This window comes from Protomyctophum parallelum (assembly GCF_964188405.1).
Source record: "Protomyctophum parallelum genome assembly, chromosome: 19".
Taxonomy (NCBI): Eukaryota; Metazoa; Chordata; class Actinopteri; order Myctophiformes; family Myctophidae; genus Protomyctophum; species Protomyctophum parallelum.
Window position 1 is genome coordinate 14,929,488 of NC_139717.1, and position 18,719 is coordinate 14,948,206.

Sequence of the window (18,719 nt, forward strand, 5' to 3'; positions counted from 1 at the left end):
AACCCATCCTGCTTATGTGCATTCATTATGTGTGTCTTCGTATGCTCACATGCATGAGTGTCTGCTTTGTTTGAATTTGTGTCTGCGTGGGCAAAAGTGCGTGGGCAAAATTGTACCAGCTTTTATAGAGCACACAGCAGGCAATTCCTGTATTGAGAGAAGAATCTGGAGAATAAATTGCTCAGTCTTTCTCAACATATTGTCACACGGCACTCTCCTGTTAATTCACATGCCCTCTTCAACAAAGGAGCTGATGGCGCTTTGTGTTGTTCTGGATGCACCCCCATAAGGGATTTTATTATATTTCTAATATCCTTTAACAATGGAAACATTTATGTTTAATTAGATTTCATTATATCCTGATATATTGATCTGACCCTGTGTTACTTATTTTGTCAAGTTCTGTGCAGCTGTGCATGTCGCTAACCCCTTGATGGTCACTGCGTCTAATTTTGATATACAGTAGTCCATCTGTGTCATTTAGATTTTAGCTACATATGAAGCAACATGTGTTTTTAACTGGTTCTCAAAAATAGCAGATGTATAAGCTTGTACATCTGCTATTTTTGATCATTTTTGAATGTTTGAAAACATTTTAATAATTTTGAATAAGCCTTTAACACAAATCTTCTCTTCTGGGGTCCCTGACTCCCTGGCACGAAACATTGTTAGATGGGGGGTATAAGACACTGGGAGACACTGGGGAGGCACTGGGGGGACATTGGGTATAGACACTGGGCGGACACTGGACAGACACTGAGCAGACACTGGGGGGACACTGGGGAGGCACTGGGGGGACACTGGGGAGGCACTGGGGGGACATTGGGTATAGACACTGGGGAGGCACTGGGGGGCACTTGGGGACACTGGGGAGGCACTGGGCAGACACTTTGGAGGCACTGGGCAGGCACTGGGCAGACACTGTGGAGACACTGGGGAGACACTGGGGAGGCACTGGGGAGACACTGGGCAGACACTTTGGAGGCACTGGGCAGGCACCTGGCAGACACTGGGCAGACACTGGGGAGGCACTGGGCAGGCACTGGGCAGACTCTTGGCAGGCACTGGGCAGACACTGGGGAGACACTGGGCAGACACTGGGGAGACACTGGGGAGGCACTGGGGAGGCACTGGGCAGACACTGGGGAGGCACTGGGCAGACACTGGGCAGGCACTGGGCAGACACTTGTCAGGCACTGGGCAGACACTGGGCAGACACTTGGCAGGCACTGGGCAGGCACTGGGCAGACACTGGGCAGACACTGGGCAGGCACTGGGCAGGCACTGGGCAGACACTTGGCAGGCACTGGGCAGGCACTGGGCAGGCACTGGGCAGACACTGGGCAGACACTGGGTACTTCAAATGTTTGGACCTGAACTGGTTTAGTTTCCTGTCCTTGTAAACGAGCGATCGGCCTGGTATGTATGTCGGTATACATTCCACCAGCCAATGAGAAACCACTGTTGTAACTCAGCTGCAGGGTATGTGTGTATGTCGGTGTACTCCACCGGGCAATGAGGGACCACTGCTGTATTTCTAACCTGGACAGCAGCAGAGAGCTGTAGGACTCAGAGCAGCAGTCGTACTAGCCTGGCTAAAGTCAGACTCATATCACACTGTCGTGTGGTAGACAATAATTCTACGGCTGATTCGCGTCTGGCTTATTAGCCAGGCTATAGTCGTACCAGCAGTGGTGAGCGCACCTCATGGCCTGCTCTGCTTGCGCACAAGTAGGCCAGTGTGCAATGCGCAAGTTGGCAGCTTGACAGAGTGAATTTCTAGTTGCTTGTTGTTGTCGTGCTGTTTAGATAAATATGACTGCAAAGTCTGTGATAAATTAATGCAGTGGGGTATGCAGGAATTAATTATTACCGTGGCCTGGGAAAATCTGCCTGGGCACATTGTACGCAAAATTTTCATTCATTCTCATTTTTAATTGATTAATACTCATTTTTGCCTTCAATTTCCTAAGAATATTAAGTCAGGTGTCTACACAATGTTTAACATTCAAAGCTGGCCATCCATTGCCAATGGCATCCAATTTTGTGTTAACACAATGTTTGTTTACACAAATCTCAGTCCTCAACAGCCATAAAACAACAACATTGTTCCACACTCTCCCAGGCAGCCTTTGAAGTAGAAGTAGTATAGTGTTGAGTATTGAAGACTGCAGAATGTAACAACAGCTAGTTTCTTTCAACTTCTTTCAACAAATTAGCAAGATAGCAGCAGACAACATGAACACAATCAATGAAAATCCATTTAGCAAAAGTTACAATGCAATTATGACCTTTGACGTCTTCAATCATGTAGTAATCCATATAATCAAAGGCAGAGGCTGTTGTGGAGTTGCCCAGTAGGCAGTCCTCAGGATACAACTGTTGTACAGTATAGGCTAGCCTAGAATGTTACATACAGTATATGGCACAGTATATGAATGATCACAGACATTCTAGGTCTATAAGTATAGGCTAGCTTAGCCGCAATTTGCAACTCTAGATTTTTTTACAATGGGCTGAATCTAGAGTTGCAACACCCTCCATCCACTTCCTATTCATCTTTTTTGGTTTGTGATCTGCTAGTCTTAAATGACGTTAAACTCACCAACATTGCAGCTGCAGTCCAAGCTTGAATTATCCTCTTTCAATCTGCCGAGCTTGTTTTTCATAAAAATCCCCCGTAGACATGTTATGAGCTACTTTCTGTCCAAAATATTCCAAGAGTGACATTCCGAGCCGCCATTTTGTATTTTTTCAACGTGCCGTAAAACAAGACGTGAGGGGGAGCGCTTGTTTAATAGAATCTTACCTGCGCAGGTAAGACACCCAAAGAAGAGGCCGACGCAGTGCGACGCCCCATCACGCACAGCCTTTTTTTTTTTTTTTTTTTTTTTTTTAGATATTTTTTGCGGCTTACGCCTTTTATTGGTTTTTTGAAGGGACAGACAGTAGGCTGACAGGAAACGGGAGAGAGATGGGGGAAGACATGCAGTAAAGGCCGTGTCGGGCTCGGGAGTCGAACCCGCGGCACACTGCGACTGGATTACCAGTCAGGTGCCCAGACGGTTACGCCACCGCCTGGGCCTACAGCCTTGGCACAATTTCAAATGGCACAATTTCTTTCTACTCAGTCTGTGGCTGTGGGCAGTTCAGAAACCCATCCACCAGTGACATCATCGATGGGGAATCAAAGCTAATAGAAACTGCTGGTTTTGAAAAGTTGCAATGCGAAAATGGAAGCTATCGTTCTCACGACAATAAAAATCTAAACATTTTTGTAAAAATAAATCTTGTTTAAATTCTGATGAATTGAAAATTCATCAGAACATTAAAGACGTACAAATATACACTTCTATTTAAAAATAAATAAATGAAGGAAATCGTCATATAAAGAAAGTTAAAAAAAAGAAGGGAAAAGCATGTACAGTATGGGGAGAAAGGGGTGACTCAGACTTGATTTATAGGGGCCAGTTTTGAATCGCAGCCGTCCGTAGGTGCTCCTTGAGAGCGTTTCACATGTTGGTAGGGTGTTCCACATTTTAGGATTCATTTAATCCTAAAATGTTTGAGCCAAATCTGGGTTGTATACGTGGTTTGTTGAACTCCCTGTCGTGAGTGTGGACCTTTCTTAAGGAAGTATCTAGACAGGTACATGGGTATCTTGGTGGTGTAGCGAAACTTGCAGACCAGATCCATTGCAAGATGCTGTACTGTCGTCAACAGCCATTCCAGCCTATCAAAATGGGCAGGACTGAGGTGGGTTCGGGGAGTGAGGGTGAGGCCAAGTATACAGTATAGCCTGACCAGTTACAACACACAAGTGGTTTCCTCTGATTTATATTTATTGGAGGCTTGACTTAAATTCTTCCAAATCCACCATGAAAATTAACAACATAAAAATAGACCTTCCATGTAGCATGTAGATACGAACATTTTACCAAAACACTAAAATAAATACAAACAAATACCTTATTGGCTGCATGATACATAAAAAGGGAATAGTCTTACAATTTACAATTTACAATTTAGGCATTTAGCAGACGCTCTTAATCCAGAGCGACTTACAATAATCAAGAACAAAAGCATTGGAATACATCACAAAAGCATTTATCATAAAACATGCGTAAGCTAAGAAAGTAACAGTGGAATATCTATATTATGAGACTATACATATAAACTATATATATACTACTATGCTATACATATGTACTATGGCAGGGTTCCCCAATAGGCGGCCCGCGGGCCATTTTTTTTTTTTAAGGGTCCCAGATATAAATGGCATTAAATGGGGGTCAGTAGCCTATGCATGTCAAACTGGGCATCCTTTTCAAATGGGGTCTTGCCCTGAAAATGAATTTTCAGGGCAAGACCTCGACCTCGCGCGTGCAGACTCGGCCCCCAGCCTAGTACGCTAGTCAAAATATGGCCCTTGAGGAAAATTAATTGGGGAACCCTGTACTATGGCGTGCTATGACTATATACAATGCAATTATAGTGCCGTCTACATAACATGCTATAAGTCTGTATCAGATGCTATCTAAGTCAGAAATCTAAGGGGGTAGGGTAAGTGCTATGGGCCATGATGGAGTCTAAAAAGGTGGGTTTTCAGACTACGGCGGAAGATTGGGAGTGATGCTGCAGTTCTGACTGCAATGGGAAGTGCATTCCACAGTTTTGGAGCCAGAAGGGAGAAGAGTTTGGGACGTGTGGAGCGTTGTCCCGGCGTTTTTAGTGAGGGTACTTCCAGCTTCCCTGCGTTGGCTGATCTGAGTGCGCGGATCTGATTGTAGGGTTCAATCATACTTGCAAGATATGGGGGAGCCATACCTTTGGTTGCCTTGAATGGCAGCATCAGAGTTTTGTATTCTGTGCGGGCAGCGACCGGGAGCCAGTGGAGGGAGCGGAGCAGGGGGGAGACATGTGAGAATTTTGGCTGGTTGAAGACCAAGCGAGCTGCGGCATTTTGGATCAGCTGGAGAGGCTTAAGTGCACATGCTGGTAGGCCAGTAAGGAGGGAGTTACAATAGTCGAGTTTTGACAAGACTGTTGTCTGGATTAGGAGCTGGGCTGATTCCTGGGTGAGGAACGGTCTAATTCGTCGTATGTTATAGAGTGTGAACCTACAGGATCGAGTGACAGCTGTGATGTGAGCTTTGAACGAGAGCTAACTGTCCAGGACAACACCGAGATTCCTGGCTGTTTGGACAAACGTTACCAGGGCGTTGTCTACGGAGATAGTTAGCTCCCGCATAGGGCAGGACTTAGCTGGGAAGAAGAGAAGCTCAGTCTTGTCTGGGTTCAGCTTGAGGTGATTGGAGGACATCCACTGTGAGATGTCAGCCAGGCATGCAGTGATGCGCTCTTCCACCTGAGTGGCAGTCTTCAGGTCTATATAAACTTTAGACAGTCTTTTGGTGTTTTTGTGTATAGACTATAGGAGGCCATGGGTATAAGCAACCTTTGGCACCATTGCCAACAAACATTGGCACAAAGTAGGGTGATGACCATATAACTATATGATTGGCACACTGGCATAAGTGTGAGAAGAGGATTTTTGGTTTAAAATAAACTATTTAAAAAAATTGAGTCAAATAAATAAAGTCCCTCTACAGTGGTGCCCGTTCAGCACTGCCCTATACTTGGAACGATGCAAGTTGGAAATGCATTCCCCACCCAGATATTACGTTCGTGTCCCTTCTATGCCCATGCATGTGGAGTTCTTTGCCAGCTCCATATATGGACACTGGGCAGGGGCCCTCACCATGGACACTGGCAGGGGCCCTCACCAGAGCCCAGGCAGAGGCCTTTTGGGGCGGTTCTGGACAACCATGGGTCAGACCGACTCGACACCGGGCACTGCACTCCCTGTGGGGGTGGAACGCGTGTGTCGAATTTGTAGTCGGTGGGGCAGCGAACGGATCTCGAGTTATGTGGATTTCACACACACACACACACACACACACACACACACACACACACACACACACACACACACACACACACACACACACACACACACACACACACACACACACACACACACACACACAGTCACACACACACACACACACACACACACACACACACACACACACACACACACACACACACACACACACACACACACACACACACACACACACAGAGAGAGAGAGAGAGAGAGAGACTTTTCTAGTTAATTGAATTATTTTTTAAATTATTTTTTACCAAATGGTTCCCATATTGCCACACAATAAATACATATTTTGCATGGTTTCTGTTGCAACTTCCAAAATCCTATATGCTACTTATATGAAGCTATATTATGATTAACCCATAACGTGCAGTCATTTGAGATTACGAAATTTACAAATAAATAAAAAGAGAATATGTTATTGGTATAGCTTTGGCTTTTGTATAAACAAAACAACACAACAAGGTGGATCATGATGGTGGAATAAAGCCACGCTTCATGCTTTCTTTGTCAAATTGTCTAAAAAACTCTAAAACATCAGTTTGAAAATAAAGTAACTTTAAAATGACCCAAACTACAGCTCAAAACAGTGTTACTTTATTAATTTGTAACTCCGAGAGGCAAATGTAACGAAATGGACGTGGACCCGCGGTCCCTGCAGTCATTTTCATTTTGCGGTAGGCCTACTATAGATACATTATTAATTTTCTTAGGTTATTGACTCGGACTCAGAAAGGGTCTGCATGTCTGCAACAACCATGGGTGAAACCAATTTGATATGCTATCAATTCAAAATAATTGATATATCTAATCTAACTATATCTTTTCTCTTTAAGGGGAAATGTTCTCCTCCTATAGTAGAAGTTTATCATTGTCATTGTTGGGGGGGGGGGGGTCTCCCGGTTGCTCCGCCCATGAGTGTTGAAACCCCTGCCGAGAGAAGAAAGAAGATGAACATTTCAAACTCCATCTCGGCGCTTCTGCTCAGTCCAAAAAGAGACGATCAAATTGGAATGGATTTATACCTCTCCTCCTCACAACAATAAATACCGACTCCTACGGGCGACTGCACGCCCATACCGTGAAACAAAAACAACAAGCAAAAACAAACATCTGATCAGTTTAGTCAGTTTAGTCTAGTAGGGAAAAGGACATTTGACTCTTTGGAGCTGTACTACTTCTGTGGACTAGCCTGGATGCGTCAGTCAAATAAACTTCAAAATTTGAGGACATTTTAACATCGCAACAACATCCTGGCTTTTGGAAAAGGTTCCAGTGGGTATGTAGCCTACTATATTTAAAATGTTATTTTAAAAATAAATGTATTAAGGGCTGTTAAAAAGAACATTTTTCTTTAAAATTTAGACAACAAAACGTGAAGTTCCATGTTATTTATAAAGTGGACCAAATGAACCTGGTCGTGGACTTAGGCTGTGATTTCGTTTAAATCTTGCATTCTCGCATGTCTAAAAACCTTACTTTTCAGGAAATGGAGAAAATAGAGCAATTCTAATTGATCCAATGTAGTCACAAGCTCTTGTTAATACTTTTCATCGGTCAAATATTTATAAAAACCCACAGACACACTTTCCTTTTTTTAAATTAAACAAATAAATGTTTTTGTCAGTGCACATTGTGTAGGGCTATGACGAATTAGGCTAACTTTAAATATGGACACACGAGGTTAATTGGCCCGACATGCAGCGACAAGTTGTAATTATGTAGTGTATTGGTTATTGCTTTTCAAATAAATCAAATTAAATTAACCCAAATTAAACTAAACAAAAAATCTGTTGTTTTTCGTGCAGAACGTGTGTGTGGGGGGGGGGGTGTCGCCATGTCCCTGAGCCCGAAGCACTCCACTCCGTTCTCCGTTCAAGGTTAGGCTATTAGGCTATAGTTTTGCATTTTACAGTATGGGCTATTTTATTTATTAGGCCTATTTTATTTTTTCGTTTCGACTTTTGTGTTTTCAATTTCGGTTTATTTTAGATTTGTTTATTCCCCCCCCCCCCCCCCCCCCCCAAGCGGGTGTGATAGTTTATTTCAGTTTTTATTTGTAGAAATGTTTAGTTTAGTTTTATTCGTTTTTAATAATATTTGTAGCCTACTTTTTTGTAATATGGGAGTATAGTGAGCAAGATTCAACAAGGTCAGAAATTTAGCATAAGACTATGAATTGTATTATATTAGTTATGGTTAGTTTTAGACACAGCTTCATGTTAATTATAGTTTTGTTTTTAAAAGCCTCATTCCAAATTTTATTTTATTTCTGTTCAACTAAAACGTTTTAATGTATAGCTTATAGTTTTATCAAACTGTCTTCCTTAAATTCGCAGACATCCTGAGTCCCATAGAGGAGAGCTATAGGATCAAGTTCGGAGGGATGGACGCCGGCGGGGCAACCACGGTGGTGTACCGGCAGAGCCAGGTGTCTCCGCCGGGCATACAGCAGCACGGGCTGCCGCAGGCGGGCCATACCGGCTCCTCTGCTTACCACCAACACCACCACCATCACCACCATCAGTTCTCCCCCGGCGCCATGGGGAGCCCTTACTGTAACGGAGGAATAAGTAACTGTAACGGAGGGATAAGTAACTGCAACGGAGGGATACATAACTGTAACGGAGGGATCGGTAACTGTAACGGAGGGATCGGTAACATAGGAGAGCTGCCGTCTTATCAGGAGACGGTGAGAACGGGAGGAGGCCCCGCCGCTGCGTGGTACAGCAACCCGGAACCCCGCTATCCCACAAGTAAGTTTAGGGCCTAAACTTACTTTTATACATACTTACTATAGGCCTAAACTTTAGGCCTATAGTAAGTTCACTTAATAGGCTATAGGGAGCTTTATTGGTTTGAGAACATATAGGCCCACATTTAACCTACAAACAATTAACCCACATTGCCAAAGCAAGTAGCAAAACATATATACAAAGTAGGCTACAAAGAAACACATGAAAAAAAACCCACACAGAAAACATGGGGAAAGTGTATACGTTATATAAGCCTATATAGGCTATATTAAACAAGCAGCAATCTCTTGTATAGTCACCTTTGGGGCACTTATTATTTATTATTCCATTATTCATGTCTATTATTCATACATACATGGCTGTCAGGTGGAAATCTTGCATCTCCAAAACAGCTATTGTCAGCTATTGATAGGCCCACTTTTAAATGGTTCAATATTTGTATAGTGCTAATATAGACCTAGGCCTATAATTGGTTCAATATGTGTTGATATAGGTCTACTTTTCATTGTTCGACATTTTCAAAAGCCATTCCCTTTCACATTGAAAGTTTCAGTTATTTATTTTCAGCCAAAAATAGCAAAATATTCATGGCAGTCTTGGCAGACCTGTACAAGCTCATCTTGAGCTATAAGGTCGGTGCTATTTTTTGCTATACTTTTGTGAAGGACACTGTTGTAAGTAATTTACAGATAAGGTTGCAAGCCTATATGTACCATACTTTGAAAGAGCGTTTTGATCAGTTCAAACCAAATGCATCTGAAACATCCAGACGTTAACGGTGGAAAGAATTGTGGGATCTCACCGTACAGAATGAGAATACACAAATACAGATATAGGCTAAATACATACATGATGATTAAACAACTGTGCATCTTAACTGTGCATGGATCCGAGCCGGACAACTTGACACAAATTAATTTCAAAGTGTTAAAAAGGTGTGCACCTGTTCCTGGTAAATTAAACCTATTTTCCACACACCGATTCAACATGTAATTTTGTGCATTATCACAGCCAGAAATTACTGCAATATTCTCTACAAGGATTAAATTACATAGGTTCTTGTGCACCCTAACTAAAATATGTTTGGCTAATGTAAGCGCTTTACATATAAAATACATGAATATAAAAAGCCTATTCCCATTCCATCCTCAAAATGTAAAAAGAAAAAAACAAATATATACTCTCTTTCTTTCTTCTAAATAAGAAAGCCATACGTGCATTATTCGAGGAAGCGATCTGATTAATTGAAATTGCCATCCCGCGTGAGTGCTTCTCATGTGTTTCAACTGCCATGTTGTATGTAATGAAAATGTAACAGCTATAATACAGCTATAAACATTGTTGTTGATGACGAGGACAGACTGGACAGTATAGAGAAGTGAACATTTTGGAAGTACATTTCACCACAGGAAGAGGCATTCCTTAAGGCGCTTACTATAGTACCAGCGTCTTATAAAGGACGCCATTATACACCTTGGTTACGTTACAAAATACAAATGTAAACTACTTGTGTTCATATTTGGAGGCCTCGGTAATGTCCATCAATCTGTCGTGAGAAGCCTGCATATTGCAGGAATATACCCAAGCCGAGAGCTAAGGCATTGGCAAAATTCTGTTCAGTGTCTGTGATAATTGGCAGTCGGCGATGCTTCCTGTACCCGTGATTGTTGAGTTTTCCAATTAAGTTTGTGCATCTACGATTGCTTGTGTTCAATCATTTCTTGTTAAATGTGAAAGCAAATGAAGATGTTAAACGTGTGTGTGTGTGTGTGTGTGTGTGTGTGTGTGTGTGTGTGCGCGCGCGCGCGCGCGCGCGTGTTGATTGATAACACAAAAAGCCATGAGGCCTTGTTTGTTTCCATTGTGGTGATGTGTAGCCTATAAATTCACTTTATTATTATTATTTCTCGGTATAAAGTCTCCAGGTTCATGGGGGCCTCCGGCGGCATGAACATGGCCGGCATGTCGGCGCTCGCCGCGGGGATGGAGCACCACCACCACCACGCCGCCAAGTCCATGGTGCTGCAGCAGCACGCCGCGGCCCCGTGCCGCAGGAAGCGGCGCGTGCTCTTCTCCCAGGCGCAGGTGTTGGAGCTGGAGCGGCGCTTCAAGCAGCAGAAGTACCTGTCCGCCCCGGAGAGGGAGCACCTGGCCGCCATGATCCACCTGACGCCCACCCAGGTGCAGTATGGCCTACGGTGTGCTGGAAAGTAACTAAGCGCATTTACTCAAAGTACTTTGAAGTATTTGTACTTTACTTCACGACTCAAGACTTGAGTCATGAAGAAATACTTGAGTCTCAAGTATTTAGGCCTGCCTTTACTTCTACTCTCATTTCGGATCTACACAGGACCATTCATTGTGCTTCAACTCCACTATTTGAAAACGAGTTAGGCTATACTTTGTAGACTTTAATTATTATTACAACACATGGTAGCCTACAGTAACCATGAACTTCAGCATAGTCGATCCACAACTAAGCTCACAATGCATCACGATGCAAGGCTACATATTTGTAGGCCTATAGCCTAACTTGTAAAACGGCCCACGGGACATTCTGCATGCAATATTCTGCATAATGAGCACTTTCCACTTTTGTAGAAAATAACCATAGGCCTATAGAAAGTGCTAACGTTTCTACTTTTTTTAGTAGCGACTATACTTGAAGTCTTCGAGACTAAATGTGTAGGCAGGCGGCAGGCCTACTTTTTACTCGAATCAATTTTGAATTCCAGACTTTTACTTGTAACAGAGTATTTTTATATGCAGTATATTGATACATTTAATTAAGTAGGCTACACAACGTGAGTTGGCGTATAGGCCTATATTATACCTATTACTTCTTTCCCCACCACTGCCCATGCAGGTGAAGATCTGGTTCCAGAACCACCGCTACAAGATGAAGCGGCAGGTCAAGGACAAGGCGGCCCAGCAGCAGCTACAAGGAGGGGGAGGACAGTCCTCCTCTTCCTCGTGCGTTGGCGGCGCCGCCGGTTCTCCGAACCGGCCCGGCGGGGTGCTGCCAGCGCCGGGTCTGGCGGTGGTGAAGGGCGACCCGGGCGGCACCACCAGACCCGGCGGCGGCAATAAGAACTGTCAACCGGACATGCATTCCGCCGCTCACCATCCGCGGCAGAACAGCACCGTTCATGATGGTAGCCAACAACCGCAGAACCAGCACCTGCTGCTGCACGTCAACCCGTTGTCTCTGACAGCGGCCTGCACGGAGGACCTCGAGGAGGAGGGCGACATCATGTCCGTGTCGCCGAGCCCACCACCACGGCAAATCCTCTCCCCTGTAGCGGACGGACTGTCACTGCACCACCACGCGCAGATAAACGCCAGCCACACGGACGCGGGGCTGATTGATAATTACAGCATGATCAATGCTAACTTACTGTACGGACGGACCTGGTAGCACGCCACGAGGTCACATGGACAAAAGGAGGGTAAACTTTATACATTGAAAAAAAAAAGAATCTTGCACTTGACCTGGACGCGATTGTCAAGTTTAATCTGACTGCACTTGAGCACTCAATTATAAACAGTGATTGGCAAATTTTTCCCTTATCATTTCATGGATCCACAGTTTGATGGTGATTGATATTAGGCCCTGGACTTGATTTTACGCTTTTGTCTTTACTCCAGTGTACACATGGTGATGGAACAATATTTTGTACACCCGAGTTACAGACCCAACAGTCCATTCAGACGGGGGGCAAAACTTGAGAACCAGTGAATTAAGATGAAGTGAAATTAAAGGCACTGGAAAAAAGTTTAGGCTGAGAAAATTAATAAAAAAATGCTTGGGCTCAGACAGTTCTCAGAAATATAAATAGTTCTGGCAATATGTAGCCTATATGTAGAGCAATGAACTTGAACGGTGTATTGCAGACATTCCACAGTGGCTGTATTTTTACATTTGCAGTTTTCTTTTCCTTCGTAAAATTACATTTGTGATTGCTGCTGGCATTTAGTATACCACAAAGACAAGATTGTAGGTTATAGTCACTTATTGCAGGTTTACATGAATTAAACCAGCGATATACAAAGTCTCATTTTGTTTGTTATTAATTTGATTGTGGTTAAAGTTGAGGGTGAAGAAAGCAATTTCAATGGAAAGCATTGTATTAAAGTTCTGTCTCCACAACGGATTACTGTAATTTCCACAAAAATAAAACAATGGGTGGTCAAATTAGCATGTCCATAAACACCAATGAGCCCAGATATTTCATGAAAGCAAAGGTTGTGCCAACTTCTTAAAATTGGTTGGCTACGCATAGAGCATCAGAAATGAGACGGCCTACCTATTCTATAAAGATCATAATTCTTTATAGTTTAGGACACAGCGACATTGTGGAGGACTCCTTTCACAGTGTCTTCACAAATCACTGGGACTTGCACATTTTTAGTCGTGAGATTTGTTTTAGCTCTAATCCCTGGGAACGCAAAGTGGAACATCATTTAAGGATACCTCATCAAACCAGGACAAAGTAGGATTTCCTTCCCCCACCGAATTAAAATGAAGCGCTGTATAGAGCACCGAAGTCTGACGTCACTTTCAGTAGAGGGCGTCAGTCCCCAGGTTCATGTATTTGTTTAGTTGCATTGAAATCACCATAGGAGGAGTTTTAGATTGATTCATATAAGAACTGTTTGAAAAATAAACATGTCATCCCGGCCGCTTCACTCACATGGATATGAAGAATCAACTGACTGAGAGAAAACGCTAATGTTACTGCTGCTGAATTAGTTAGATTTTCGCTAGAAGCAGACTGTATCATATATGAGTGACTGACTGTTGCAAATGATACAGAGACACCTCCCTGACAATAACGCCGAGACAGCTTGTTTATTTTTGGACCACAACGCTTATAGTAGACGATATTAAGATCACCCCATGTTATTCTCCATAGAGAAACTACTTCCGTGAACCAGGGGAATCGTCGGGATGAGCGAGTTACGTCAGGACTTCGGTGCTCTATTTGGAGTAAAATGTACTGCATATTATAAAAAATACGTTTTTTCTTTCATAACCCATCATATACTGCATTATAAGGTCAGTGTGAATTTATGCATGGAAATGCAACAGGGGTTGATTTCACTTTATTGTTTAGTAGGTAAACATTGATAGTGACTGTGGTCAATACAGGATCAGAGAATGCAACAAAACAGGCTGAGGCATAAGATTAACCCTGCCTGCGGACAAAATGTGAAATAATCTCAACATTAAAGTAAAGCAAGTGCTTACATTAAATATAGGCTACTGCAACCTGTGATTTGATTTTGACACCAAACAGACATTCAACAGCACTATTGGTTTATGCATTTGAATGATTTGTTTTTGTAATTAATAACTGCAGTAAATGACCAAATATTTCCAAATAAATATGTGAAATCAATCACAAGTTTGTGCGAATCAGACACTTTCTTGATTTGGAAGAGAATGACCAATCGCAAGTTGAGATTTAAATTCCTGTTTATTACATGATGTAACAAATTTAAAACATAGTGTTTGGAGAAATCTCTCAAAATCTCAAAAAAGGAAAAACAAAAAACCTAAATAAAAACGAACGAGCAAGCAGTTGTCCGGAAAAAATAATAACTCATCTATTTCACATGACGTCCATTAAAAAACAAATCTCTACAGGACATTTACTTTTAGCAACAAGAAGAAAAAACGTTCACAAATAAGCAATGAGGGAAAAGCAGACGGACATGAAAGAGCTTCATGTACAAAATCCTGGCCCCACGTGTCCATTTCAGTTCCAGTTGTATCTTCTAGAAGGTGGTGGAGCGGCATAGCCTCCCCTGGAGGATCCATAACCCTGCAAAACACAAACATCCATACATCATTTACATAGTTCTCAAACCTTTTATTTCAAAGAACACCCAGAATAACTCAATTGTACAATTTCCAGATTTGTACATTTAAAGAGAGTACAGACTTGTAAGGGTCCATTTTGTACCGGCCTCAAGGAACTCTGAGGGTTTTAGACATTAATTTACACTATCAAGGGTTCTTCCGTTCAGGATTTTTTTGGAATATTTCCAAATAACGATAATCTAAAGCAGTGATGTATGCAATTCTACAAGGAACCCTTCTATAACTCAAGTGGATGACAGAGTTCACTATAATATAATGACGGAGGTGAACGATATCGCGTTGGATCACTTTCAGAGCCATTTAATTAGGCCAATCACAGCCACAGTTTTGGACATGCGAGGTTTCCTCCCGACACACGACTTGAGTTTTATGAAGCAGGTCTGAGGTCATACGACAGCATTCTTGTGCAAATCCAATGGTGCAGGATGTGTATTCAATTTGCAATGTCAAACAACTCACATGAGTTGACTCGGACTCCACTGTCCAGCACCATTGAAATAACACAATGATATACAGTATAATTTTTACTTTAAGGAACCGCAGGAAACCTTTCTACAAGTTGTTGTGAGCTTGGGAATCTACACCGTGTCCCACTCTCTCATGGGACGCTCTGCGCCGCGTTGTGAGCTTTTAGATCAGCTATTTTCACTACTTCTTAAGCATGTGTTTTCTTCATGAAATTACTGGGGGAAAAAAATCACTGCCATTGATTCGTTTTTAATTCATGAAAAATGCAGCTTTTTGGGGGAATGGTTTGTGAAAATGTTTCGAAATACAAAATGCAGAAAAAAAATAAAATAGAAAAAGTGCCCTTCTGGGCCCTCCTGGTGGGACTCCACCAGGAGGATAGGAGTGTGTGATGTTTGGCAAAATGTTTAAGAGTAATATAGACAGGTTTCTGTGTGTGTGTGTGACGTGACTTGGCCTATTGACGCTGCCACCATGACGCTGATTTGAAAACTGTCAAGTGGCATTTCTTCCTCGGCCTACTGGGAATATGCATGCACAGTCCACCCGCAATTGGACGCTGCGTTGAGGATTGGTGATTTGTAAAAAAAACAGGTACAAAGCAGGCTACTCCTGAAAACTTTAGAAGCCAATCGTAGCTAATCAGGACGGATTATGATAAATCAAACAAACCAATCTTGATCATATGGAGAGCATGTGTACCGATTTGCGTGAAATTTGGATAAAATCTACATATGCCGGCCTCCTGGTGGCGCTATAAAGAGCAGAATTCCAGGCAAAGGTTTTTCCTTGGCCTCTAGGGAGTGTGTGTATGTACACAGATCTGTGCAGTTAGAGGTAAAAACTCAAATTGGCCAGTTATAGTGCCACCATGAGGCTGAGTTGAACATGTTCCAGTGGCATTTCTCACAATCTCACAGAAATCACGTGTTCATGATTTGCGGCATTTTGTTTGAAGCCGTGCACTCCTGCGAACTTTGTTAGCCAATCTTAGGCAATCAGGTTGGAGTCTAAAAAAATCTGAAAGACCCGTTTTGTTGAATGGCTCTAGAGAGACTGTACAATTTGCGTGATGTTTGAACAAAATCTGTAGGTGTACTGTCCAATTTTCTTTTTGCACAAAGCAGCCTCCTGGTGGCGCTATGAGAACCTTGGGGCAGAGGTTCAGCTGTGGCATTCAGGAAGTGTGTGCAGAGTACAGCTGCGATCAAGCCAACGGTGCTGGAGATTAGCTGTCTACAGACGGACGGACACACGGACTGACACACACACATGGACGGACTGCAAAACATACTCTCTCCCCAAGCCTTCGGCCTGGTGGATAAAAAATAAAGTACGACGACCCACCCAGTGTTTGGGAACCAGTGGCATAAAGGTCTCACCTGCTGCTGCTGTCCCCCTCTGTCATCGCGGCGTTGCTGCTGCTGCTGCTGCTGCTGCTGGGGCTGGTCGTAGCGCTGGTGGTAGTTCCCTGCTCCACCACCATGCCCCCCTCCTCCTCGGGACTGGTTCTGGTTGTAGGCTCCCGTCTGAGACTGCATGGCCCGGTCCCAGCCCCCGTGAGCACCACCACCTCCACCTCCTCCTCCTCCTCCTCCTCCTCCTCCTCCGTACTGCTGCGGTCTGTGAGGAGGTGGCAATACAATATATTACACTCAACAGATCATCCATTATCCATGCCACTTACAGGGCTACAGCTTTTGCCTTCGATTACAATTAACCCATTTAGACCTGATGACGATTCTACAAATTCCTTCTAAATCCTGACAGTTTTCTGAAAAACCCCATGTTTCTATGTCAGTGGTTCTCAGACATTTTCATGTCAAGGACCCCCAATAATATATGTAATTGGCCGCGGACTGCCATCTGAAAATGTTGTTCCAGGGACCGGCCAGAAGCAAAGATTTTAGTTAAAAACGTTCACTGTGAAAGATTAAAAGATTTGCGCCACATTTTCACGATTTTTCTGAAAAGATCTACAAGCTCATAGCGCTGCTATTTTTCCACAGCTAAAGTACAACATAATGCTTAAAACACCAAAATGGGTTCCCGCCCAGAACATATTTTTTCGTAAATTAACACCCTACTTGATCATACTACAGCGTCACACAGATGCAGCAAAATCCGCAAATCCATAAGCTCGTTTTGAGGTTGTAGATCTGCTACTTTGAATCCTGAAAAGTCTTGGACATATGAGGTTTCCATTCGAGACGATTTAGTGATTCAGGCAACGGACAGCACAGAAAAGGTCAAAAAGTATGTTTTGATAGGAAATTCGGTATTTAAAAATAGCTGGCAATGATGGCTATTTTGGCCAAATATTCTTGGCAGTAAATGAGTGAACTTCTATAAAATGCCATTTTCACTCAGTTAGTGAATTTTGGGGAGTCCTTGTTAAGTCCTTGCGGGGGAGGGGCATTCTATTCAATCATGGTCAAGTATGGCTGATGGCACTGATCAAAAGGAGCCGAAAGACCTTTTGAAATTTCTATCGTTTCAACTTCGAATTGACCTCAGTGAGACGCCCCGCTGACTGCCATTTACCCCGAGGATCCAGGCCTCAAAGGATGAAACGGCCACTCGTATGGGACGACTTAGAGCTTCCTATAGATCCACGGAAGAACGCGCAAGTATGAAATGAAACTTACTGGAAACCTCATATGTCCAAATAGTTACTTTTCAGGAAAAAAGAACCGCGAGTTCCAAAGAATCCCACAGACAACACTTTCACTGTTATCTAAAGAAAGGTTTAAAAACACTTCTAATTTATATAGCACTTTTTCTATGTACTCAAAACATAGCAGATTTATAATCTGCAGCCTGGGCCGTGGCTCAGCGGTCCAGGCAACCTGGCTGGTAATCTAGTCTGGTAGTGTGCCACGGGTTTGACTCCCGATCCTGACAGCCTTTACTGCATGTCACCCCCCCCCCCCCCCCCACATCTCTCTCCCAATTTCCTGTCAGCGTACTGTCTATGCCTCCATAAAAAATATAAAATAAGGCGGAAAAAAAAAGATTTACAATCTGCAGCGACGGGCTGTGAGATTGTAGATCCGCTATATCCTGTCGGGTGGAAATCCGACAAGCAGCTCGACAAGCTCCAAAACGCTCTGAGCTTGCTGATCTGCTACTTGTGCGACGCTGTATAGTATGATAAAATTACAAAAGAAAAAAAGAAAATTTCTGCTCAACAGCAACCATACGAGTTTCTTTTTTCACCCCCATTTACTGAGAAGTAACAGTTTGACATACAAGGTTTCTGCCGAACAGCAGCAACGACATGCCATACGTCGGCACGAAGCCAAACACGGCCGGCCAAGGCCCTCCAAGTGCACAGGCGGCCGACACAATGTGTCCATCCGTAAGCCAACCCCAACCATATTAAAAAAAAAGCCTCAACTCATTCAGCACAATGAAGGATGAGAAAAGAAAGGCAAAGGAAAGGTTTAAAAGAAAGGGAAAAAAAGACATACCCAGCAGTCCCATCCATCCCTTATTACCAAACCAGGTCACATACTGGCCCAACGGCGAGCTTAAGCACAGCGCTGGAATCCATAATCCCTTTGCCTGACACCCCCCCCCCCCACCACCACCCCAAAAAAAGTTCTTAATGCATTTCATTTCAGGGTCTGCTTTCTTAACGCAGCTAAAGAAA

The 18,719-nt window shown here is 43.2% G+C and overlaps 1 protein-coding gene across 2 annotated transcripts in view; it reads right to left on the reverse strand.

Moving 5' to 3' along the window:
- Nucleotides 1–14,338: 14,338 nt before the first annotated feature.
- xrn2 (5'-3' exoribonuclease 2) overlaps nucleotides 14,339–18,719 on the reverse strand; it is a 41,023-nt gene continuing 36,642 nt past the window's right edge. For both annotated transcript variants that reach the window (XM_083790296.1, XM_083790295.1), the window contains 2 exons: nucleotides 16,447–16,687; nucleotides 14,339–14,537 (listed from right to left, as the gene is read on the reverse strand). In XM_083790296.1, the coding sequence (XP_083646422.1) occupies nucleotides 14,472–14,537; nucleotides 16,447–16,687 (307 nt within the window). In that variant the 3' untranslated portion in view covers nucleotides 14,339–14,471. The remainder of the gene's footprint in view (nucleotides 14,538–16,446; nucleotides 16,688–18,719) is intronic.